The 25,848-nt window shown below is 36.6% G+C and overlaps 1 protein-coding gene across 4 annotated transcripts in view; it reads left to right on the top strand.

Moving 5' to 3' along the window:
- The window catches only part of Scaper (S-phase cyclin A associated protein in the ER), a 379,070-nt gene that overhangs the window by 70,746 nt on the left and 282,476 nt on the right, over positions 1-25,848 (top strand). For all 4 annotated transcript variants that reach the window (XM_052760973.1, XM_052760997.1, XM_052760990.1 and 1 more), the window contains exons 11-16: positions 3,658-3,828; positions 4,457-4,532; positions 5,064-5,181; positions 5,419-5,530; positions 15,565-15,705; positions 25,416-25,571. In XM_052760973.1, the coding sequence (XP_052616933.1) occupies positions 3,658-3,828; positions 4,457-4,532; positions 5,064-5,181; positions 5,419-5,530; positions 15,565-15,705; positions 25,416-25,571 (774 nt within the window). The remainder of the gene's footprint in view (positions 1-3,657; positions 3,829-4,456; positions 4,533-5,063; positions 5,182-5,418; positions 5,531-15,564; positions 15,706-25,415; positions 25,572-25,848) is intronic.

The raw sequence follows: 25,848 nt of genomic DNA, 5'->3' as shown, positions 1-25,848 counted from the left end.
TGGTCAGTAATGTCAAGAAAACACTGTTCCCCATACACAACAAGGCAGCTGCACGTGTGAACCCATTGCACTTGTGACAGCATGCCCAAGACTTTGCAGAACTCCAGCATAGGGGGTCAGGAGGAAGACATGAAATTCCACCACCAGCTCAGGAACTATGGCACTTGGAAGCTTCTAGGAGAGGGAGAGTCAGTTTTATTTAATGATGTGATCACATTTCTTTAATGAGGTCGACCACTTGATAGGGAGGCCCTATTTCCAAGACTGGCTGGGCAACACAAACTCAGTTTGATGGTAAAAGAAGAAGAAGAAATCCTTACTTAAGTGGGAAGGGATGGGAAGGTGGCAATGGGAATGTCATATACTTCATGAAATTCTCAAAGAGTAAAAATATTCGTGAGAAGATACATTATAGATGTGCATTAAAATGTTATAAAAGCCCATTATTGTGTCTAATAAATATATGCTAATAAAAACATTTGAAAAAGCTAACCTTGGCTGATATTATAATAATATACTCTTATAAATCTAGTTTCTATTGATTCTAACATTTTAGAATTGAATTTTCAAATTTTCTTGAAAAGTTGTTTAAAATAATAGTAAATTATTTGTATCTCACCACCTGAATATAAAGTTGTGTATGGATGCTGAATCAGTGTGTCATTCATAAGCTCTGGTCCAAGATCTGAATCTCAGATTTTCATGTTTCAAATAGAAATATATTTCAATAAATATAAAATTGAGACAATGAGGAAACAGTAGATCTATGTACTAACATACCTTTTGCAAACACACACACAAACTCTTTGATGTTTGGAATTTAGGTATTGTTTTTATGTTGTGTGGCACATTAGTAACAGCCACTTTCTGTAGGACTTTCAGGCTTCTAGAAGGAATGTATGATGCACAGTAATAGTCTTTAAACTTCCTAACTCATTCTGTTCTTTGGGGACAGCCTTTGTGAGTTTTTTGTTTTGTTGTTGTTCTTCTTTGTATATTTTGAAGGGAGCCTGTTACTGAATGAGGAAGGGAAGCCCCAAAAATACAGATGTGTAGATTCTGTTCCACATTACTTAAAACCTGGGGTTTAAGTTTTTGTAGATTGACATAATTTTATTGCATTGTAATTGACTTTTAGTAGTCTTTGCATACTTAGTGTATGCAAATTGATGAACTTTTCCTGTGCTTATACCTTTGAAACCACCACTATAACCAAGAGCCTGAACCAGGGAGTGCACTCAGAGTTCCCACATTCTTCTCCACAACCTTCCCTCCAATCCTGCTTTTCCCTTCTTCCTCTTCCCCTGTATCCTCTTCTCCTGTTTTTTACTATGTTGAAGTTTGAATTTTCAGAATTTGATATAAATTAAGTCATATATTCTTTGGCATCTTTCAGCAGCATGGTAGTTTCTAGGGTCTTCCATGAGGTGTGTATAATAGTCCGTTGCTTTTTCAGCTTCAGCAGTAGCTTGTTTTGTACACACAGTACAATGTTTGTTCATTCTTTGGTTTATAGACAGGTAGGTTGCTCCTAGTTTTTGTTTTGGTTAGAAATGACATGAATATTGTCTACATTTCTTTTTTCTTTTTGGCAGTACTAAGGATTGAAACAGGGCCTTGTGCATTCTAGGCAAGTGTTCTGCCACTGAGCCATATCCTTAGTCCTATTCATGAATCTTTGTGTGAACATGTGTTTTCATTTCACTTGGGAAAATATCTAGTTCAGTTTTGTTGATAATATCTTCATGTCTTCTGTAGTCTTACTTATTTTCTGTCTTCATACTCTGTCATTTTAGAGACAGCTGTTGACTTCTCTCAATGTAACTGATTTTTTAAAATAAAATTGAGTTGTAATTTATATAACATAATTTATCCATTTAAAGCTTAGAATGAAATGTTCTTAAAATATATTCTCAGACTTGTTTGTCCATTACCATAATATGTAACAACATGCCATTCCCCTTAAGAGAAACTGGGTACCATCCCTGGCCTGCTAACTTGCCTTCTGTGTCTGTTCCTTTGCCTGTTTTAGATATGGCAAGAGTAGACTATGTACCTAATGCTTTAAAGACATATCCATGTTTTAGCCTATTTTTAAGTTTTATTAATTCTTACAACCAAATAATATTCTGTTATATGGATATGCAATACTGTACTTTTCTATTCTTCAGTTGTACACTTAGGCCATTTTTAGTGTTTGGCTATTAGCTATTATGAGTATACAATTTTTATGTCTGTATGTTTTTATTTCTCCTCTATACATATAAAGGAGTTGCAAGTCTGGTGGGCCATATAAACTTGCATGCTTAACCATTTGGAGAACTGCTAGGTTTTTTTCTAAAGAAGTTACACAATTGGTTTTTTTTTGTTGTTGTTGTTGCTGTTCTTAGATCTCTTTTGTTTTGTGTAGTTTGAAACTCTCTTAAGTTCATTAGATTTTAAGAGACTTTCATTCATGATAAATTGTTCCTTCACGAAATGACCTTCTTTGTTTCTAGTGATACGTTTTTCTCTGAAATCTGACTTTGATGTGACTATCTCAGGTGTCTTTATTTTCTGAAATTAAAATATAATTACATCATTTCCCCCTTACCTTTACTCCTTACAGCTCTTCCCAGTCATTCCCCACTTGCTCCCTATCTCAGGTTTTCTTTGTCTTTATTATTGTGATTTACTTTAAATCTGTATCTTTAAGTTTCTTATGAGAAACATAGTTGAGTGTTGCTTTTGATCCCATTTGACAGTTTCAGCTGGTTAATTGGTGATGTTTAGACTATATGTAATGTGATTTGTTTACAATTATCAGCTTAGGATTTGTTTTCCCTTTGACTCATGTATATATTGTTCCATCTTTTGCTTTTTAAAATCGTTTTATATACTTTGTTGGTATTTTTATTTTTTAATTTTTTTTTTTGAGACAGGGTTTCTCTGTGTAGTTTTGGTGCCTTTCCTGGATCTCACTCTGTAGACCAGGCTGGCCTCGAACTCACAGAGATCCGCCTGCCTCTGCCTCCCAAGTGCTGGGATTAGAGGCATGCGCCACCACCACCTGGCCACTTTGTTGGTTTATTAAGCATAAATTTTCATTTTGTTATTTTAGTGTTTGCCTTTGGCTTTATAGTATAAATTCTGAGATAGTCATAGTACTTACTAATGGATAATTCTCAGTCATATTGTTTAATTATAATTATTTTTAGGTTATAAAAACATGTTCAAAATATAATCGTCTCTATAGCCTGCATTTTTTTCATGTTCCTATCATCGCATACTGTCCTTGTTTCATTTTTAAGGAAAATATTTGATCTGCAGCTGTTTTGAATTTGGCCATTCAGATGAAATTTTCACTTTCCCATAGATAATATCTGTTATTTACATAACTTCACAGTTTCTCATGCAGAGCAATCTGGTAAAGAAGGTCAGACATGGATTGTTGTTACATTTCATGGAGTAGTAACTAAGTCCTTGGCTCCATGCACCTTGTAAGTCATACTGCTAATGCGTGCTTGAGCTTGGGTTGGATCCAGGTTTTCTGATTCTAGGTCAACATTTTTTATTATATAGATACTTTCATATCTATGTTTAGTTTATGATTATCCTAGAAAAATTCATTAATGTTTCATGATTCTGCCCTGTTTTTTGTCTTTAAAAACCTAATAGTCCATGGCAGAAGTTCTCGCTAAAAAGGAAGAACTAGCAGATCGCCTAGAGAAGGCCAATGAAGAAGCCATTGCCAGTGCTATTGCTGAAGAAGAGCAGTTAACTAGGGAAATCGAAGCTGAAGAAAACAACGATATTAACATCGAGACTGACAATGACAGTGATTTTTCTGTGAGCTTCTTAGTGTTTCAAAATCTTGAATAATAGTAAAATTTATTGTGGTGGTGGCTTAAATAATAAGCAATAGCAAAATTTTCTTTTAACACTATTACAAAATATTCCCATATGTGATACAGTTGATAAATAGGAAGTTCTCATTCTCATTTTATAAATCAAGAAATTGTGTCTGTCAGAAAGTAAGAATCCAATTTTTCTCAGACTATAATTTCTAGGGACTGGAGAATGTATTGTTCTTGTTTTATCTTACTGGTGAATAGCAAATGATGTATTATTTTGTGGCTAAGTATTCAGGTTATGTATGTTAATGGAGGGGGTTTCTTGAACAAAACCATAACTTTTATATTTCATTTATTCCTGATAATTACTGTCAAATACTTTTGAATTGCTCTGTGTTTATTTGTTGTGAAATATAATTAATTTGTTCTTGTGGATGGCCAGTAAACTATTAAAATACATAGTCTGAGTATTTTAACTTGGTAATTATGACTATATAAGGGATGTCATTTTGTTTTTGTTTGGTTGGTTCAGTGAAGTTTACTAGAAGTTAAAAGATATAGCTCATTTTAAAGTTTATAATATTAAGTGCAAAAATAATTTTTCATTTTTTATTACATTCTAGGCTAGCATGGGCAGTGGGAGTCTATCTTTCTGTGGTATGTCTATGGATTGGAATGATGTTCTTGCAGATTATGAAGGTATTGTGTGTATATGTCTTTGAGTATTTGGTTCATAGGCATAATGGGATATGCTAGATACCTTATATGCAGTTTTTAGGTAAAATAATTTGAGGTAGAAATGCTTTTACAAGTCATGTTCATGTGGAGATAGCTCAGTAAGTAAAGTGGTTGCCTTACAAGCTTGAACAGTGGAGGTCAGTCCCCAAATCCCAAATAAAAATACCAAGTATGGTCATATGTGCTCATGAACCCAGTGAGGGGAATGGAGCCAAGCATATCTCTGGGCTTTCTGGCCAGGCAGCATCATCTAATTGGTGAACTCTAGGCCAGTGAGAGATTCTGTATCAAAGGAAGTGGATGAGGTTTCTGAGGATGGTACCCTTAATTGTCCTCCAGTCCCCACATACATGTGCAGATACACACGTGTATTTAAAAAAAAAAGAAATCTCAAAGTTAGCGTTAAAGAAGTACATGGCTAAACAGTAACTTTTTTTCATATATATATATATATATATGTTTTTTGCTTTTTAACTTTTTTCCCCCTGTTAGCTCGTGAATCTTGGCGTCAGAATACATCCTGGGGGGATATTGTAGAAGAGGAGCCAGCTAGACTTCCAGGACATGGAATTCACATGCATGAAAAACTTTCTTCACCATCTCGTAAAAGGTCTGGCCTTTGAAAATTCTCTTGAAATGCCTAATAGAAGGAAATTTTGATATTACCTGGAGTTGTTCCATGACTATTTTCAGCGTCATGTATCAGGACATTCCATATTTATCCAGATGACAGGCACTAGGCTGAGATGCATCCTGTATACATTGAGAGTTTTGAAGTTCAAAGATCTCTGATTTAGCCTTGTCATGTGAACACGTGCATATCTTGTTCATTTGTCTGTATTAATAGGACTATCGCAGAATCTAAGAAGAAGTATGAAGAGAAGCACATGAAAGCCCAGCAGTTGAGGGAAAAGCTACGTGAAGAGAAGACACTAAAGCTTCAAAAGTTGTTAGAAAGGGTGAGCTTTTACAGTTTTTAAATAAGTTAATAAATAAGTTGGTGGATTGTTTTCAAGCAGATTTTGTTGTTGTTGTTCTGAGACTAAAAGGAGTTATAAAAATAAATGTTGTATTTTTTTTTTTTTTATCCCCACTCTTACTTCTGTAACCTGCTTCCCTGGTCTTCTGCTATTGCAACCAGATTGTGGTACTTGGATGAATTGACTATTTTTTAAAAATGAACAGATAGCAAGGCAGAGACAAAAGGAACTCTAAAATGAAAAAACCTAACTGCATCAGAGGAACATAATAAAACCCCAACAACTAACTCAAATGCTTGGAAATTTACAAGTTTTTGACAAAGTATTTAAAATAGTATCTCTGTGGATATTAACTGAGCTATGAGAGAACACACTAATTTAACAAAAACCACAAGGATAAAAAAGTTCAAAAGCAGGTGGAGAGCTGCCTCAGGGGTTTAAGAGCATTGGCAGCTCTTCCAGGGGTCCTGTGTTCAATTCCCAGCAACCACATGGTGGCTCATAACCATCTAGACTGGGATCTGATGCCCTTTTCTGGCATACAGGTGTACATGCAAATAGAGCACCATACACATAAAAATAAATAAATCTTAAAAAATGTTCAAAAGCAAGATAAAAGCCATAAAAGGAAGCAAATAGATTTTTTTTAGAGCTCTAGAATATAGTAACTGAGGCTACTCTGGTTGAGGACCACTCTGTACTGGCATCCTGCCTTGACTAGCCACTCCTAGCATGGCTGGGTAGTCTTACAGATAGTTTTCTTTTCTACCTGGAGTCAGATCCCTACTATAAAGCTAAGTATACTTTTTGTCCCACTGGCTCATCTATCCCAGTTATGAAGGACAGTGTTGTTATTGAAATCTCATGACTCTAAGCCCTTTTTTTGAATTTAAATAAGTAGACCTCTTGAGACACTTGAAAAATTTACATGATGACATGAATCGTGTTCATGAATACATTAACAGGCAAAAACAGAGCATAGGAATGCTAGGAGCTTTTAGCTTAACAACTGTACATGTCCTCATCTTTGACCGAGATATGTGTTACTTTCTGCTCTAACCAAGGAGCCACCTGCTTTTCTGAAGGAATTGACTTTACTCACCAGCAGGGGAATGGAACACTGCTTGTAGTGGTGACCATATCAGGAAGCATTTGAAAAATGCTCATGTAGGTGCAGTAGGACAGTAAAACAGATTCTTTTATGAGGCATGGACTGTCCAAGTAGCCCAGGAAAAGTTGTGGAGACGTGGTTTGAATTGTACAACTGCTGGAACTTTGTTTGTGTTAAGGACATAGGAGACTTGGTTGAATTTAAGAAAATAGAAACAACTATGCAATAATGTTTCTTTTCAGTGGAAAATATACTTACTTGGGAAGCAAAATAGCTAAGTCCTCTTTTATCCATAAAACAGTTTTATTACCCTTTCAAACCTCATTTATCAACTGAAATCTGTTGAATCTCTTACAAGTGTTTGTTTTAGTATTATTCACAGATGGTTTTATAATTTTGAATATTATTTTAGCCTATGAAATTCCCTTGTTTATAATAACACGTGAAGAGACGTGGGACATGTCTGGTTGGTAAAACCTTTTGTTCTGCGGCTCTTATTTCTCTAACCACCAGCACCTGTTTTTCAGGGAATAGTTTTCCAGTGGTGGATTTCTCAGCCTTTCTTCCATGGGGCAGACGTGTTAAAATGCGCATGGATAAAATTGATACATAGTAACACGATGTGACAACTTTTGGAAAGCAGCTGAAACCCTAGTAACAGTCACAGTGAGCAAGCACATCACAGGAGACTGGGTGTTGCTCAGTGTAGAGGGCTTGAGTAGCGTTTAGGGGGTTTTGGTTCAATTCTCAGTAGCTCCCTCCCCTAGAACAAAAAGTGAGGGTCTTAAGTGATCCAGTTCCAATTTCTAACCCTTTGCTAAATTAGACAATTATGGTTCATCTCAGATATGTAGGTTCTTAGTCCCAATAGTGACTTTCATGGAGCTACTTTCTCTGATGCAGTAGTTATGCTATTTCATTTAAGGACTTTTTGAAATTTCAGAAGGTCTTCACAGTTACTGCAACTTAGTTTTTTGTGTTTGTGTGTGTGTGTGTGTGTGTATACACGCATACGCACTCACATGCACATGCATGCATGTGCCGTGGTGCCATCTGAAAGGTTACAGGAGAACTTGTAAGAGTTGGTTTTCTCCTTGGACCATGTGGGCCCTGACAATTGAACTCAGGACATCATGCTTGACAAGTATGCCTCTCCAGTGAGCCTTGTTGCTGTTCTACTGTAACTTTTGAGTCTCATACCTTCCATTCACATAACTTCAGAGATTTGTCTGGTCACCATTGCTGGAATAGTATTTCTAGATGTAGTAAATACAGTGTTAAAGGGGAAACTTCTTTCTGGTTAGCATTTTAGAGTTTGCTAGAAGCCTTTTTAAAAGATATAAGTAGCTTAACATCTCTAGGCTTTAGGTGTTTTGGGCTCTAAAATGACTTATTTTCTAGGACTATAAACTGAAGTCATGTATATTTGGCCTAGGGAGTGTGCAAATTATTATCTCCAGACTGTAATAATTAGTCAAAGAACAAAATACCATGCTTGATTTGGCCAAATGTGAATTACAGTTCAGTCCTTCCTGGATTTTAATCACCTAGATTCGGAGCTGTGTGTAAGTTGCTTGAGCAAGTCTTCCTGCATCTAAGGCGTAGATGTATCAGGGTGCCCCACAGGTAGCTGAGCATGTGCTTCTGAGCCCCTCTCTGTGTCCTGATGCTCTTCCCTTTCCCACTTCAAGGCCAGTACTGTAGAAAGGACAGATGTTTGTTAAGGACCTTCAAGTCACTGTGCTTTCATTAAGTAAGGCCATCAACCAAAGTTTCAAATAGATCCTATATTTTATGATTAACTGAGCCTGATTTTTTTCTTATTCATGGAAAACATACTAGTATGTTAATGGGATTGAGATCAGAGAACATAATTTTTTTTAATATATAAATAGGATAGTTACTGTCTTACCAAATACTTTAAATGTTTACTTGTTGGGATCAGTCTACCTGTCCAACAGCACCTGAACAGGGGAGCATGGATTAAGAAGAGACAAGACACAGAATAGAATTGGGAGGACTCTCAGTGAATACTGTAGCCCTGAATTTATTTCTCATGGCCTTTATATACAGAAAGCAAGGAGGCAAAAAGACCTCCTTATCTTAAGGACACCATGGTTCAAGGAACACACAAGTGTAAACACGTCCTTAATTCTCAGGACATCTGGTGTTCATGGCCTTTGGCAAAACATCCTGGTATTCAGCCCTGAGGAGCAAAAACAAGTTTGAACTCTCTGACCCTAAGTCAAAAACTCAAGCCACACAAGGGAGTCAATGTGGGTTCCCCATTACTGATTAGTATGCTCCATTATTTTTGAGCTCTTATAACAACCTTAATCACAGATTTACATAGATACTGTTTGTTCACCAAGGCATGTCAGGGATTAGAAAGGTTTGTATGACCTTCATATGGCCACTGAGCACTAGTAGTAATCAGAGTTTGAGTTTGGTTATGTTGGATGAATTGGGCTCACTACTCTAATGGTGGTCCTTGGACTAGTACAACAGGTGTTTCCTGTCTGTGAGGAGGTAAGTGTAGATACTGATAAGACACATGTAGAAACTATAAAGTAGTTTGCTGAGTATACTTTTCCTGTTCAATCCAACAAAAAGAAAACCTGGGAGAAAAAGAATGATGTGACCAATTTAAGATATTAGTAGAGAAATTCAGCAGCAGATTTGCTCAAACACTTTAAAGAGCCAGGATTCATGATCCTTCTGCCTCTATCTTGTGATTGCTGGTTACAGTTCTGTTATTATACTCAGCTAAAGTAAACTCTCTAAAAGGGAAAGCAATGACATTCACAACATAAACAATAAAATTAACTTAAGCATAAAAAGTTAAAGATGTATGCTGAAAATGGTAAAAGAAATCTATGAAAGAAAATGAAGAAGACAAAAGTAAATGGAAATACATTAATGTTCATTGATCAGAAGAAATAACCTGATGCACTACCATACTTCTATAAGCAACTTCATATTCAGTGGAATACCTAATAAAATTCCTCTGGTTTGGGCTTTCTTTTTTTCTACAAAAAAAGAAAGAAAACAAAAAAATTCTAATGAAATATAAAAGACCACAAGTACAAAACTAATCTTGATTAAGAAAAAATATCCAGGAATATCAGATTCCCTGACTTCAAACTTATTATACAGACATATTAATAAAAATGCTATAACACTTGTAAAAGAGTGTGCGTCGATGTTAGTGGAGCTAGAGGTAAGCCCGGGCCACCATGGCTACTGAACTTTAAAAAAAATAATTTTTTTTTGACTTTGTAAATTTGGTTTGTTCTTCATTGTGTCTTTTTCTTTTTTTTTGTTTTATAATTAATTTAATTTTACATATCAGCCACGGATTCTCCTGTCCTCCCTCCTCCCACCCCTCAGCCTTCCCTCCCAATCCTTCTCCCATTCCCACCTCCTCCAAGGCAAGGTCTCCCCTGGGGATTCAGCTCGGACTGATAGATTCAGTTGAGGCAGGTCCAGTCCCCTCATCCCTACACCAAGGCTGAGCAAAATGTCTCAGCATAGGCCCTAGGTTCCAGAAAGCCAGTTCATGCACTAAGGACAGTTTTTTTAAGATTTATTTATTTTTATTGTATGAGTATTGGTGTTTTGCTTGCATGAATGTCTCTGCACTATGTGCATGCCTAGTACCCTCAGAGGCCAGAAAAGAAAATAAGATCCTCTCTGAATGGAGTTTCAGATGGTTGTTAGCTACCTTGTGGGTTCTGGGAATCAAACCCTGGTCCTCTGGAAGAGCAGCAAGTGTTCTTAACCACTGACCCACCTCTCCAGCCCAGTCTACTGATCCTTTGGTACATGGGGGAAGCATAGTGTTTTCAGTAAATAGTGCTGGGGAAAACGGATATTTAAAGGCAAAAAAAGGATCAAATAAACATTTCTGTCCCATACCATATACAAAAATCAATGCAAAATATATTAAATATTTCAAAGAAGACCAGAAATTACAGAATGTTTTAAAGATTGCATAAGGAGAACCTTTGACAATAATTTTTTTTTATATAACATCAAAATATAGGCAATAAAAGCAAAACTGGATAACTAGAGTCATCCCTGTTAAAACTCCTCTTCACAACAAAGAGGAAAACTCAATGAAATGAAGACGGCTTACAAATGGCAGAAGATACTTGTCAGAGTGGTCAGATATGGTATTAATATGTAAAATACTAGGGAGCCAGCATATCTAGAGCAACAGTAACCTGTACACACTAGTCAAAGAGCTTAATTGACTCTTCTTAAAAAGTAAAACTTAGATGGCTAAAAAATAACTCAGAAAGATGTTCAACTTGATCAGGGAAATGAAACTTAAACTTCAGTGATGTATCCCTTTACACCTGATGGGATGGCTCTTCCCAAAATGACAGAGGTTATATGCTCAGTATGGATATCTAGAAAGTGAATCTCTTTTAAAAATATTTGTATCAATTCCTTGAGAATTTCATACAATGTATTTTGATAATATTCATCCCAAATTTGTCCCCTAGCTATTCCCAGGTCCACCCCCACCTCCTTACACTGCCCAACTTCCTGTTATCTTGTCATCATTGTCATCCTTACCACCACCATCACCCTCCCCCCTTAAAAAACCTGATTCTCCCTTCCCTAGGAGCCACCACCTCTCCATAGGTCCTCATTTGGGATGGGGACTCATGACCCCTCTTTATTCCATCCTGGAATGTTGATTTGATCTTACAGCAGGCCTCTGCAGGCAACCACAGTTTCTGTGAACTGGTGAGTGCAGTGGAGCTGCCATGTCCAGAAGATACTGTTTTGCTCAGGTCCTCCTCTACCTCTGGCTCTTACAGTCTTTCCACTTCCTCTTCCGTGATGATCCTGAAGTCTTGGGGATGGAATGTGATACAGGTGTTCCATATGTATTTGAACAATCCACTGCTACTTATTTTCCACACTTTGGCCATTGTGAGTTTCTGCATTAACCACTGCATAAAGTTCTCTGATGAAGTCTGAATGCTGCATTAATCTATGGGTAGAGCAGTCTAAATTTAAATGGCAGTTGGTACTATGTCCATTTAGCAGATAATAGTGACAGGTTCACCCCTGGGGCCTGGGAACCTCACAACCCTGGCTTATTGGCCAGCAGACATGCATTTTCTATTGTGAAGAAATGTGTTTAATGTGTTCTGTATCCCTGGGCAATTAGAGAACTGGATAGTACCCACTTACAATAATATCCAATTACAGAATTGGAAATTAAAACTACTTTTGAGATTTTTTATATCCCAGTCAGAGTGAATAAGATTAAGGAAACAAAAGACCGACCATTTGAGATTGGATAACTTCTTAGGGGCCTCCTCCCTCGAGAAGATAGATTCTCCCTCTCTCAGCAGGCATTTATTGCCTGTAGCTCTTCACCTGGGCTGGAGCCTTCTAAGATGTCTCCCATCCATGTTGTCATATCAGCTGGTGGTGTTATTGTGCTGGTTTTGTTTAGTGACCATATTGTTGAGATGTAATGTGGACAGCTTCCCTCTCGTAAATATAAGATGCTTTCTCACAGCAGAAGTCCTCCTGTTCATCAAGGGTATGTGAGGTAGGGGTGTGTGTGTGTGTGTGTGTGTGTGTGTGTGTGTGTGTGTGTGTGTGTGTGTAAGACAATCAAGAATAAGAGGTCATGAATTTGAGAGGGAATGTGGTGAACATGGGAGAAATTGGAGAAGGAAGAGGGAGTGGTGGACATGATACAAATATGGTTCTTGTGTGTGAAATTATCAAAATTAAACTTTTTAAATAAAAATAGTCAGGACAACTAATGTTAGTGATAATGTGGGGAACAGGAAACATGCATGCACTGTTGGTGGGAATGTAAGTAAGCTGCAGCCACTGTGTGGTGTTTCCTCAGTACAGCTGAGATAGATCTCTATGGACATGTACCCAAAGACTCTGTTTCCTATATAATCTGTCAATATACATAATAAATGTATTGTGACCTACTATGATATTTAAATGGAGTATATAAAAACATAACTTGGGATAGGATAGATGTTGTTCAACACATGATCACTTACTGTTTTTTCATGGAAAACTAAGAATAGACTACCTAGTGGTCCTTGCTCTGGTTTTGTGAAGCAGCTTTCAGTCACCTAGGGTAAGGGAGAGCTCCTACCAAACTCACTGATGTTGTTCCTAGTCCCTAATTCATCTTTGGCTATTATCTAGAAACCCCAGTTCCCTGCTAGGTGTTCTTTTCAGTCTGGGTGGCTTCATCCTGAACTGGTGGTTCCTCTACAAAGTAATCAGGCATAAAAGAGAGGACAAGAGAGAAAACGCATGTGAGTTAATAAAATGGAAGCAGTGCTATCTTTATATCATAATTTTTGCTGTATTTTTTTTTATCACAATCTTGACACATTTCGGGAGGATGTTATACAAGGAACCTAATAACAGTTGACCTTGATCATTGGGAGCTATCGTAGAGACTGATTCCCTCACACATGTGACAAACTGACATGACAAAAGGGACAAAAATCTATGTGACAAAAGATGCCTTTCAGTACTTGGACAATTAATATGTATAGGTTAAGTGTTTTGTTTACATTCCTAAGTAATAATAAGTACAATAATAAGAATGCTTATAAAAATGAGGTAGTTAGCATTAGATCCTTGAAACACAGTAGTTAAATTTACTAGGGATAGAAGACAATGTGACCTTTCTTTTTATCCTTAATCTTAAAATTTTGTCACTTAGAATGAATAGATTGCATATGAAAAACAATTTATGCTGTAGATTTCTTCAAAGTTAATATTACTTCATTTTTAGATTAAATATTCTAACATAGCCATATTTTCTTTTTAAATATGAACAAAATTACACAGTGTATATTTGTATTAATAATATGACTTCCAAGTATTTGTGTGAACAATTCAGAGACTGCTGAAATTTTTATAATTGTGGAGATTCCTTGGTTTAATTTGATCTTCCCCGTGTATTTTCTAATTTCAGTAGTAAATTCTATTTTCCAATTTTATAATAGATTCTTATTTTAACATTGTTCTAAGTAAAGAGTTTCATCTGACCGCAGTAACTGTGTGGTACATAGTACAGGTGTTTATCACTTTACAGATGTGGAAACTGGATCTGTGAGAAGACAAGTGTTTTCAGTGTCACATGAGGAACAGTTTTCAAAGCTCAGACTTTAAGGAGTGGTTCCTAGTATAGCAATATTTTTTTGCATAGTTGTTTATGTGGCTCAACATGTAATTATGAATTTTAGATAAAATCCAACTGACATGTTCATTGCTTATTTTTCTACTCATGTAGATTTGCCTTCTTATTGAATATGATTTCCCAGGGCACTGAATACATCTTTTACTTTTCTTGTTTGAAATGTTAAGAATAAAAAAGAATTCTTTATTGTAGAAATATTAAAGTTTTTAAAGAAAAGGAATACACCATGTATTAATTTATTTTTTTACTGCTGTGACAAAATGCTGACAGAAGCAATTTAGGAATGGAGGGGTTTCTTGTGATTCACGTTTGAGGGTGCGGTCCATCATGGCGTGGAAGGCATAGAGGCAGGAGCTGATGCTACTTTTGATCCTGCATCTGTAGTCAGGAAGCAGAGAAATGAATGTTAGTATTCAGCTTACTTTTTCCTTTTTTCAGTCCTGGACCCCAGCCCCTGAATTGTTGTGGCCCACAGTTATGTTGGGTTTCCTGCCAGAATTAACCTAGCCTTCCTCATAAGAGGTTTATCTCGTAGGTGCTTGTAGAGCCAGTCAGGTTGATAAGGAATGCTAAATATCATACGCAATATTCATTCTAAGTGTCTCATGGTTCAGTGCAATAATAATCTGCAAATACAGTCACATCTAATGCACTGTCCTGAGAAGTTTATTCATTTAACTAAATCTTCAAAATAGCCCATCTAGGTACTGTTTTTTTCCTTACCCCCTTTCTCGGAAGTATTACTTTATTAATGACATACATAACTATCCTTTGACAGGTTCATACCCGTATATATGGACTCTGATTATTATTCTTCTCACTTCTCTTTTCTCCCTTCTGCCTCTGTCTACGCTATCCCCATAGTCCCATTTTTCACATTTATGTCTTTTTGTTTTGTAATCTGTTAGGTTTTACCAGGGCCATCCATGTGATCATGGGTGTGGAACTATCCACTGAAGCTTGGTGGGCTCACTAAATAGGTATACAACTGAAGACATGACTCCCTTTCCAGGTGACCATTAATAGCCAATAGTTCCCCACAGAGAGGTGGGTCCCATGATCTCCTCATCCATGACTGACTGTTGACAGACCTAATTTTGTGCAGGCCCCATGCAGGCAACTGGAGCTGCTGGAAGTTCATAATTGCAGTGGCTGTGTTGTGCCCAGAAGACAGCATTTTGCAGGCCTTCCCCGTCACCCAGCTTTTATCCTGTCACCCAGCTCTTATCCTCTTTTGCAATATTGCTGAGCCTTAGAGGAGGTGATATAAATGTATTGTTTAGGGCTGAGTACTATTCTGGTTTTTTTTTTTTTTTTTTTTTGGTTTTTCGAGACAGGGTTTCTCTGTGTAGCTTTGCGCCTTTCCTGGGACTCACTTGGTAGCCCAGGCTGGCCTTGAACTCACAGAGATCCGCCTGGCTCTGCCTCCCGAGTGCTGGGATTAAAGGCGTGCGCCACCACCGCCCGGCCCTATTCTGTTTTTTATAGATAAGAAAATTGAGACATCAGCTACACTATTGACTAGAGTCCACAATTATTAAGTGGCCAGAGAATCATGAAAGCTCTTTCTGACTGTGTAGTTGGTTTTTAATCATTAGTCATACTCATGGGTTTTTCCATTTACCTTTAGTCTTCTGCTAAATTACTGTGTATTTTGAAGTTAATGATGTGATAATTTGTCATACATAGGAGAAAGATGTTCGAAAGTGGAAGGAAGAATTACTAGATCAACGGCGCAGGATGATGGAAGAGAAATTACTTCATGCTGAATTTAAACGAGAGGTACAGCTACAAGCAATTGTGAAGAAAGCTCAAGAGGAAGAAGCTAAGGTGTAGTGTATTTAAATATATAATCATGTAACCAAGTGTATTTCATAGTGTTTAATAGCACCATAGGTTTATTCAAGTATCATTTTATTCTAAAATAACAGAAGAGTTTGCTGGTTTATTTAAATTTGCTAGGTACAATTTCATACTTTATAATAAGCAGATCTATTGAGATATACTTGACAGAATAAGCAGTGCAGCTGTAAAATACTAAGTTTGATGAGTTTTGTCATGTGTATATCTCTCCAACTATCAGTACAGTGAACATTCATAAATCATCTGTGGAATTCAGCTTTTTCTTCAGCTCTGTAAATGTGCATTTGCTGCTCTGCTTTCTATCACCATAGATGTCTGAATTTTCTAGAACTGTATGAATGGCTTATAGAATGTCTCCTTTCCTCTGGCTTCTTTCACTCATCATCATCATTTGAATTTCATATTGTTGTATGTGCTGGTCACTCTTCTATTTTATTGCCATGAAATATACCACTGTGTGCAAAAACTATAGTTTGTCCATCCAGTTACCTGTTGATTGGCATGTGTTTTCTCCTGGTTGTTGTCTATTTTAAGGATAACTGCTATGAGAATTCATTTATAAAGCTTTTAGGTGATGCTTGCTTTCAGTAAATACTTAGAGTGGGTTGGCAGTTTTAGAGTAGGTTTAACTTTTATTTTTACATTTATTTATTTTGTGTTCGTGTTCATGCTATCTTACAGATGTGTGGGGTCAGAGAACCATTACGGGGGTCAGTTCTCTTCTTCCAACAGATGGATGTTGAGGTTCAAAGTCAGATTGTCAATTTTGGCAGCAAGTGTCTTTACCCAGCCAACAATCTTGCTGGCCTCATGTTTAACTTTTTAATAAAGTGCATAGATTAGTTATATAGGATAATATTTCATGTTCATGCATTCAAGTAGTACACTTTAATCACATCCACTCCTCCTTTACCTTTCTTATCCCCTCACCTGACCACCTATTTCTTCTGTGTAAGCTTTCTGTAACACTTTCATGTATTTAAATTATTTTTTTCTAGAATCCCTTTATGAGAGAAAACGTGACACTTGTTTTTCTAAGGCTTGTTTGGCATGTTAAACTTTTTAAAATTTCAAAGCAAGGTGGGAAACTCAGGCTGGCCTCAAATTTGTTTTGTAGTCAAGGGTGACCTTGAATTCCTGATCCCCCTGTGATATAAGATACTAGAAATGGTTTTAAAATATTTTGTTACTTAACTTCGTTTGTGAACAAAAATGAGACATATTATGTATGGGAAAAGTTGTGTGGGCCACTAAGAAGAATGTGTATTCCATCACTGTTGGACAGAATATTCTGTAATGTCTGCTAAGTTCATTTGAGCTATGATACAGTTTAATTCTGAAGTTTATCTCTTAATGTTTTTGTGTGGATTGTCTATCTGTTGATTAGAATGAGGTATAAAAGTCAATTGTAATTGTATCTGGACCTCTTTGTCCCTGAATGTCTAGTAATGTCGGTTTTATGGAAATAGGCTTGCCAATATTTGATGCGTATACCTTTATATTTGCTAGGATTTTGTGAGGATTCCTTTTATTAGTTTGTAGTGACTTTATCTTTTCTGACTAATGGGCTTCATGTCTGCTTTGTCAGATATGAATATAGCTACTTTAGCCTACTTTTTGGTTCTATTAGCTTAGAAAATGATTTTCATCATTTCATTTTCATTCTTGGTATGTTTTGGCTGGTAACATGTATTTCTTGCGAAAAGCAAAACAAGTTGATCTTTTTTAATTCAGTGTGTATCCTTTTTTGAGACAGAGTCTTAGGGATCCCCTTCCAGTCTTGAATTCATTATGTAGACCTGAGGATGACTTTAAACTTATGATCCTCCTGTTTTTACCTCTTAAGTTCTGGGCTTAAAGGCATGTACTACTACATCCAGTTTATATGTTGTCAGTACTAAGAGCTTTGTGCATGCTAGGCAAGCTCTCTACTAACTAAACTACATCCCCAGTCCCCAAATTTAAATTGATGTGTGTGTGTGTGTGTGTGTGTGTGTGTGTGTGTGTGTGTGTGTGTGTGGTGTTGGGATGAATGTAGGGCTTTGGCACATACAAGCCCTCTACTGTGGAGCTGTGTTCCCACCCCTGTTCTGTGTCTTTGAGTTGTAGGCTGATCATTGATAATATATGGTAATTTCCATCCCTTTTGTTTGCCTGGTTGATTCAAGTGCTCTGTGTTTTTTTTCTTTTTGTTTGTCTTGTTTGATATGTGAAAAAAGTCATTTGATTATTCTTATAGTGAGATTATTCTTTCTGGGTGCTTAGGATTATAAATGTCCTTTTTCTGAGGTTTTCTTTCAGTATTTTCTGCAGGGTGAACTTAGGTGATGAGTTGCTGTAGTTTGTGGTGACTTCAGAAGTCTTTATTTTCCAGTGATTTTCAATGAGAACTTTGATGTCTATAGTGATTTTTTTTTTTTTTTTGAGCTGAGGATCGAACCCAGGGCCTTGCGCTAGGCAAGCTCTCTACCACTGAGCTAAATCCCCAACCCCCTATAGTGATCTTTTTACCAATTATTTACTTCCAGGGCTTTCACTGTGTGGCTTTAAGGGTTTCAGCTGAAAAGTCCACTTTACTCTGATGGATTTGTCTCTGTAAGCCTGTGGGTTTCTATTCCTTAGGGGTCTAATGACCCTTTTACAGGGATAGTTTAAGACCACGAGAAAACACAGTTATTTTTTATCATGATTCATAATAGTAGCAAAATTAAAGTTATAAAGTAACAATGAAAAGAATTTTATTTGAAGCTTATCTCTTGGTGTCCAGTATCCTTTCTTTGGCCATTACACTTGGCACTTAAATAGCACTTTTGGAAAGTTACGATCGGGATTGGTTTTTGTTTCTATTTTTTACTATTTACTATTTTATTTTGTTACTATTCAAGTGCAATAGTTTCTTATTTTGTCTTCAGTCCCTGATAGTTTTTTTCTTACTTGATATTTTATATTGTTTCTCACTTTATTCATTATGGTATGTTTGGAGTTTGTTATTGAGTATTTGTAGACTTATAGAGGACTCAGTTGCCTCGTTTTCTCAAAAAAATTTTTTTTTTATTTCACATTGGTTCTTTCTTGCCATTTGTATGTTTGTTAGAATAGGTATCTCTTCCATTTATTGGTGTATGTTTATGTAGGTGTGTATATTTATCCAGGCTGGTGCACACGTACCTCTGTGCATGTGTGTAAAATCAATAAACCTAGAAGCTTATCTATTGAACTAGGCTGGCTAGCTGAGAGCCAAGCCCCTGCCTATCTAATATGTCTTCCTTCCTAGAACTTGGTTACAAACACAAGAAACAATGCCCAGCCTTTTTTACATGGATTCTGGGGAGCCAAACTCAGGTTTCAGCTGCCTCTACCATTTTTCCATGACTGTCTTATTAGTGAACATATCTCTGATCTTCAGTTCACTTCATGCCCCACTGGCACTCGAGAATTAGAATGCATACTGCAATAACAACAGCACAGGAACAAACTAAATATTTTAATATATTAAAAGTATATTAAATATATTTCATTTTTTTTCTATGCATGTGTGCATGCAGGTTCCTGTCAGAGTTCAGAAGAAGTTGTAGGAACCCTGGAGCTGTTATAAGTTATAAGTGGTTGTGAGCTACCTGACATGGGGGTTGGAAATCAAATTCAGGCCCCTTATAAGAATAGGACTTGAAGCCGGGCGGTGGTGGCGCATGCCTTTAATCCCAGCACTCGGGAGGCAGAGCCAGGCGGATCTCTGTGAGTTCGAGGCCAGCCTGGACTACCAAGTGAGTTCCAGGAAAGGCGCAAAGCTACACAGAGAAACCCTGTCTCGAAAAACCAAAAAAAAAAAAAAAAAAAAAAGAATAGGACTTGCTCTTAACAGTTGAGCTGTCTCTTCAGCCCCTAAGTATATTTTTTAAAAATTAGGAATTAAAGCTTCACATTTGATAATGATTGAAAAAGCAAAGAACCAAAAAAATTCTATAAAATTAGGATGTTGAAAATTAATAAATGGGTTAGGAAGCATGACGATCAAAGTTTGATCAACAGTACCCATGTAAAAATCCCTTAAAAAGAAAACTATATACAAACAATACTAAACAGACTCAGCAGGTTGCATTTAAGTATTTATCATTATCATCATCATCATCATCATCATCATTATTAGTGTGTGTGTGTGTGTGTGTGTGTGTGTGTGTGTATGTGTGTGTGTAAACAATAGGGCTAGAGCAATGGTTCGGTGGTAAGAGCACTGGATGCTCATCCAGAGGACCCAGGTTCAATTCTCTAACAGTTATATAGTAGTTCACCATAGTCTGTAATTCCAGCATTCTCTTCTGGCTTCTCTGGGCCCTAGGCATGCAGGTGGTGCACAAACATATATGTAGGCAATATATATATATATATAATATAACCAAACAATAAGAAGCCATGAATTTGAGAGTGTGTAGGATAGAGAAGAGAGGGAATGAGGGGAGGTGATGTAAGTACATTGTAATTAGGCCCTCAAGAGTCAACTATACATATATTTCATAGAATTTTATAATGTATATAATGCCCAATTTATAAGATAAGAAGGTTCCTAAAGTAGTATTCTATGAGACTGATTAAGTATAGCTCCAGCATCATGTAATAACTAAGATTATAACCATAACCAATTTGAAATTAACCAGTTTTAAAAAAAAGGAAAAGAAAAAAAGTTGATCTTGGAAGTGTATGTTCATAATCCAAGCATGGAAAAGTGGAGACAAGCAGGTCTCTTGAGCACATCACTAGCTAGCCTATCATAATCAGTAAGTCCTAGGTTCCAGAGATGAACCTTGCCTCATAAGCAGGCTTGGGCTGGCATGCATGACAGCTCAGCTGATAAAGGTACTTGCTGCCATCCCTGAGGACCTGAGTTCAGTCCCTGGGTCCCAAATCATCTATAGAACAAGAGAACCAACTTCTGCAGGTTATCCTCTTGCCTCCACATATGCATGGTGGCATGTGACTCCAGCCCTATATATATAAATAAACGTAATAAACAAACAAAAAAGCAAATGCATAGCTCCCAATGGATACTCATGGTTAACCTGAACACAAGTGTGCCATATTCACACACCAACACATGAACACTCCCCTACTTCATAAAAAATAATAAAGTTAAATGTGCTCATGATAATATAATTTTAAAAGGAGGCATGAGGAAATGAAAAAGAGGAAAAGTAGGAAAGAGAAGAAGAGTTTATGGGAAGAAGGCAATTGTAATAATAATGAGGGGAAATGAAGTGGAACTCATGAGAACACAATATATCATCATTTTCATATATGAGAAATTTTGTAGAATTGAGACTAATTCCATCAGTGCTAACAGAACATCTTATTCTATACATTCATTTTCATTCTGAGGTCTTTCCATAACAGGATATGTTGACCTGGGTTATTCCCTTTTTTTTCCTTCCTTCAGTTTGCTTCATTTTGTACATGAAAATTGTACAAATTTTGATTTGCCTATTCTGAAAAAATTGACCAACTAAAACTTGCCATGCCACTTAATTCAGGTGGTATAGAAAAATATGTCCACACACACATATTTCTTTAATAACACCCTACCATCTTGCAGTATTTTGCTATCTGACAGAGATAAAGCTATATTATTATATTAGGACATGTGATGTAGCCGTGCGTGCAGTTTACAATCCCATTTTAAGTAAAAAGCTCCTATTACTTATACCAGAGGGTGAACCTTGTAGCTTATTCAATATTTACTTCTCATATATTAAAAACATTTAATGTTAATGAACCAACTATACATATGACTTTAAAATTTTGGCTGGGTAGTGGTAGCACACGCCTTTAATCCCAGCACTCGGGAGGCAGAGGCAGGCAGATCTCTGTGAGTTTGAGGCCAGCCTGGTCTACAGAGCGAGATCCAGGACAGGCACCAAAACAACACAGAGAAACCCAGTCTTGAAAAAAAAAATGCAATATTGAAATTTATGGAAAGGTTACATCTTTAGTTTACATAGCAGAGTGAAGAAATAAAAGGATTAAGTTGGATTATGACCTTGGCTACATTTGTGATAAAAATTAAGCAACATCAACAAAAATCCCCACACATTTCTTACCAGGGTCTGCAAATCTTCATTTTTGAACTATGAAAAAGAAGGAATAGCCGGGCGGTGGTGGCGCACGCCTTTAATCCCAGCACTTGAGAGGCAGAGGCAGGCGGATCTCTGTGAGTTCGAGGCCAGCCTGGTCTACAGCGCGAGATCCAGGAAAAGCGCAAAGCTACACAGAGAAACCCTGTCTCGAAAAACCAAAAAAAAAAAAAAAAAAGAAGGAATATTCTTGTCTTTGTTAGACTTTTAGGAAATCTAATTATGAATCATCAACTTGATAAGATATTCCAGTATTTATATTAATTGGTAAATTAATTATGTTGATCAAAAAGGCTGACAGAATTTAACTAGTATGGCCAGGACATTGATTCTTTGATGAATTCATTTCTCTTCACTTGTTCTTTTTATTCAGTGGCACAGCAGCTATGATTGTTTCAGCAAGCGTCACTGTGGTAAATCCTAAATGTGAATATTCAGTCTCACACTCTCCACTGAGTCCTAGACTACGCTGCCATATGGCTTAGTGGTTATGGGACTCATCTGTTCTCCATCCCAGTCCTCCCCTTTCTCTAAAATCATCTGATTTTTCTAGAACTCCACATTTTGACTGATGATTATTAATAGTGTACTATAAACAATTACTGCTTTTTTGAAAACCAGTTTTTAATTATAAGGAATACAAGTACACATACAACACAATAAGATAAAGCTAATCTTTTCTCACTTCTCTAGGGGCTTATTTCAGTTCATCTGTAATCATAGTCAGCCCTTGCTTGTTCCAAAGTAATGTTTCTGAAAGGTGTGATTGTAATACTGTTCAGGTTAAGAACCATCATGGATTTTGCCCTTCTTTCAAGTTTAAATAAATATTTATTATTGTGTATGGGTGTGTGTATGTACCGTGATGTTTGTGTAGAGCCGGTCCCTCCTTCTACTTTTACATGTGCTTCAAATGATTTCATCAAGTCACCAGGCCTCTGTGGCTAGTGCTTTATCCACTGAGCTATCTCGCTGGCCTTGTCTTTAGGTTTCAATGTAAATGTATTACTCTGGCTTTCTTCGGTATCATTTTATATTCAGAACAATGATTTATTATCATTTATAATGTTATGTTATTTTAAAGAATTTTAGCTATATAGCAAACAGTTAAAAATCTCACTCAGAAACAGCAATATTATCTAGTTAGAAATACTCTTTCACACATTGCTTCAGAATTGTTTTCATACTGTATAAGTAGACAACTTTATGCAGAAGCATTATACTATATACATTTCTTAGAAATATCAAATTTATACTTCTACTTGAAGAGAAAAAATGAAATGAAAGTAACTAAGAAAATTGCAGGGTTCAGAATAAATGAGAATGTTTGTTTCATAGAAGATTTTAAGGTTATGAAAGTTATGGAACATGCTGAGAGTTCTGAGTTATATTTGTTCAATTTCATGTTAGTTAGTTTTCCATTATTGTAACAAAATTCCTAAAATAATAACTGAATCATAATTTTGCATAGAACATTAGATCTCATTCTTTTTTCCGTGAAATGATTACACGTGAGACCTGATATAGAATGAATATGCTTTTATTGCATATGCTTGTTTGTCATGTCCTTTAGTAGTTTAAAAGATAGTTATATGAGAAACGTACTTTAAAAGTACCTCTAGAAGCATGAGATGGTTTAGTGGAACAACTAAACAACTGTGAGAGTCAATTCTCTTCTTCCACTATGTGGTCCAAGAAGTCAAACTCAGGTGGTCAGGTTTGGCATCTTGCTAAGACATTCCACTGGCTCTGAAATGTATAGCCTAGCTTGAGCTAATCTTTGTTTTGCCAGTCTGGATTTCTAGAGTTCCTGCTTCTGTGTAAAGTTGAACACTGGTGTTTAGTACAATCTATTGTATCTGTTACTTTCAGTATACATAAAAGAAAAAAAATTCTGTACTTTCGTTATCTAAAACTCATTATAGCAGATAGGGATTCCAGTTAAAATGACAGGCTGCACTCTGGCTGCTTTGATCCAATAAATAACAGAATCGGATTTAGGAGTAGATTCTCTTCCAGAGAGAGAGAGCGTTGGAAATCCACAAGCAAGTGAAGAGGGGAGACAAAAGCTGCACAGCTTTGCTTCTTCTGCTCAGTGTTGGTGGTAGGGTTGGTTTAGGCTGAACAATAAGATAGCAGAGATATCTGCACATCCATGTAAACAGATGTTTTCATGTCCCAACTGCCTAGTCCCAAATCACTGACTCAGGATGAATATGAATTATAAATGATCGGCCAATAGCTCAGGCTTATTACTAACTAGCTCTTACATTTTAATGTATGAGCTCTTACTCATAGCTCTATTTATGCTTTGCTACGTGGCGGTACCTTTATTAGCATGGCATGTTCATCTCCTGCTCCCTCTGTATTTGGCTGGTGACTCCTGACTCTGCCCTTCTCCTTCCCATCATCCTTAGTTTGGTCACATGGCCTACACTTCCTGCCTGGCTACTGGCCAGTAAGTGTTTTATTAAACCAATTTGAGTGACAAATCTTTACAGTGTACAAGAGGATTATTCCACAGTATATCCATGTTTATCGCTGCATTTTCACAAAAGCTAGGAAATGGAACCAGCTTAATTGTCTGTTAATAATGAACAGATAAATAAAATTTGGTGCATATTCACAATGGAATTTTATTCACCCATAAAGAAAGATGAAATCATGACATTTGCAGAAAATGGATAGAACTGGAAACTATTAAATTAAAGAAGCCCGATTTAGCTAAACTTTCATGTATAAAATCTTGACTTAAAGTTCCGTATGTGAATAGTTTATGAAACTGTAAAGGGGATTATGAGAGAGAGATGTTAAGAGAGGAAGATATGGTGATGGAATGCATGTCATGAAAGTAGATGGTGAGAGCATCTGAATGAGGGAAGGAAACAACCAGTCATTGGTGGGTACTGGGCACAAGGAAGGTCTGGGGGAGAGGATCAATTAGAATAATATGTAATGATATATGAATATGAAAATTCCATTACCTGCGGTTATGATGAAATGTATTATTTTATACACTAGATTTAAAAATAAAAGTATCATTAGAATAATATGAACATACGTAATTGTATGTACTCCTGTTTTGTATCATTACAAATTCATATTAAACAAAATTTTGTAAATAGTCTCTAAAATACTAAATTGTTTCCCGTTTTAAAAATATTTTCAATGGCAGCTTCCTAAATTAGTTCTTATTAAAGCCTATGGGTTTGTCATATACATTGGCATACTTTGATGCAAATACTGGTAGGAGAAACCTATCAGTTGTTTTTCTCTGTGCCTTAGTGCTGGTTTAAATATTACTGTGTAAAATCACTGTTAAATTTCTTACATTTATAAGAATTGAGTTGAGGGCTGGAGAAGTGGATCAGTAGTTAAGAGTATGCACTGCTCTTGCAGAGGATCTGAATTTGGTTCCCAGGGTCACAGCAGGTGGCTCACAGACTCCTGTAACTCCAGCCCCAGGTGCTTTGTGGACAACTGCAGCATGTACATACTTTTCTCTCTCTTTTAAGAATTAATTTGGTTCTGACTCCTTCTTCATTCTCAATGAAGGTAAATGAGATCGCCTTCATAAATACCCTTGAAGCTCAGAATAAACGTCATGATGTTTTATCAAAATTGAAGGAATATGAGCAGAGGCTTAACGAATTACAGGAAGAGCGTCAGAGAAGACAAGAAGAAAAGCAAGCTCGTGATGAAGCTGTGCAGGTAGGATTCTGCTCAGCATGTACTGAGCACCTTTCATATCTCAGGCTCTGAGTTGGGGGATGAAAATAAAATAAGTAAATATGTAAGTAAATAAATGAAATAAAACCTAGTCTCTGTTCCCAAGGTTGCATGAAATGATACAGCACTGTAGGGAATGGAGAAGGCAGGCAGCGTTTGTCCTAGAAGGGTGGCCTCCAAGGGCAGCTGGATTATACACTGAGTTGCTGGGACACATTGTCATCTGTTGTTTTCTAATTGGCTTTGACAAGAATTTTCC

Source organism: Peromyscus californicus, unplaced genomic scaffold (genome assembly GCF_007827085.1).
Source record: "Peromyscus californicus insignis strain IS unplaced genomic scaffold, ASM782708v3 Scaffold_11__1_contigs__length_118956290, whole genome shotgun sequence".
NCBI lineage: Eukaryota > Metazoa > Chordata > Mammalia > Rodentia > Cricetidae > Peromyscus > Peromyscus californicus.
This window is presented reverse-complemented; position numbering and strand designations above follow the sequence as displayed.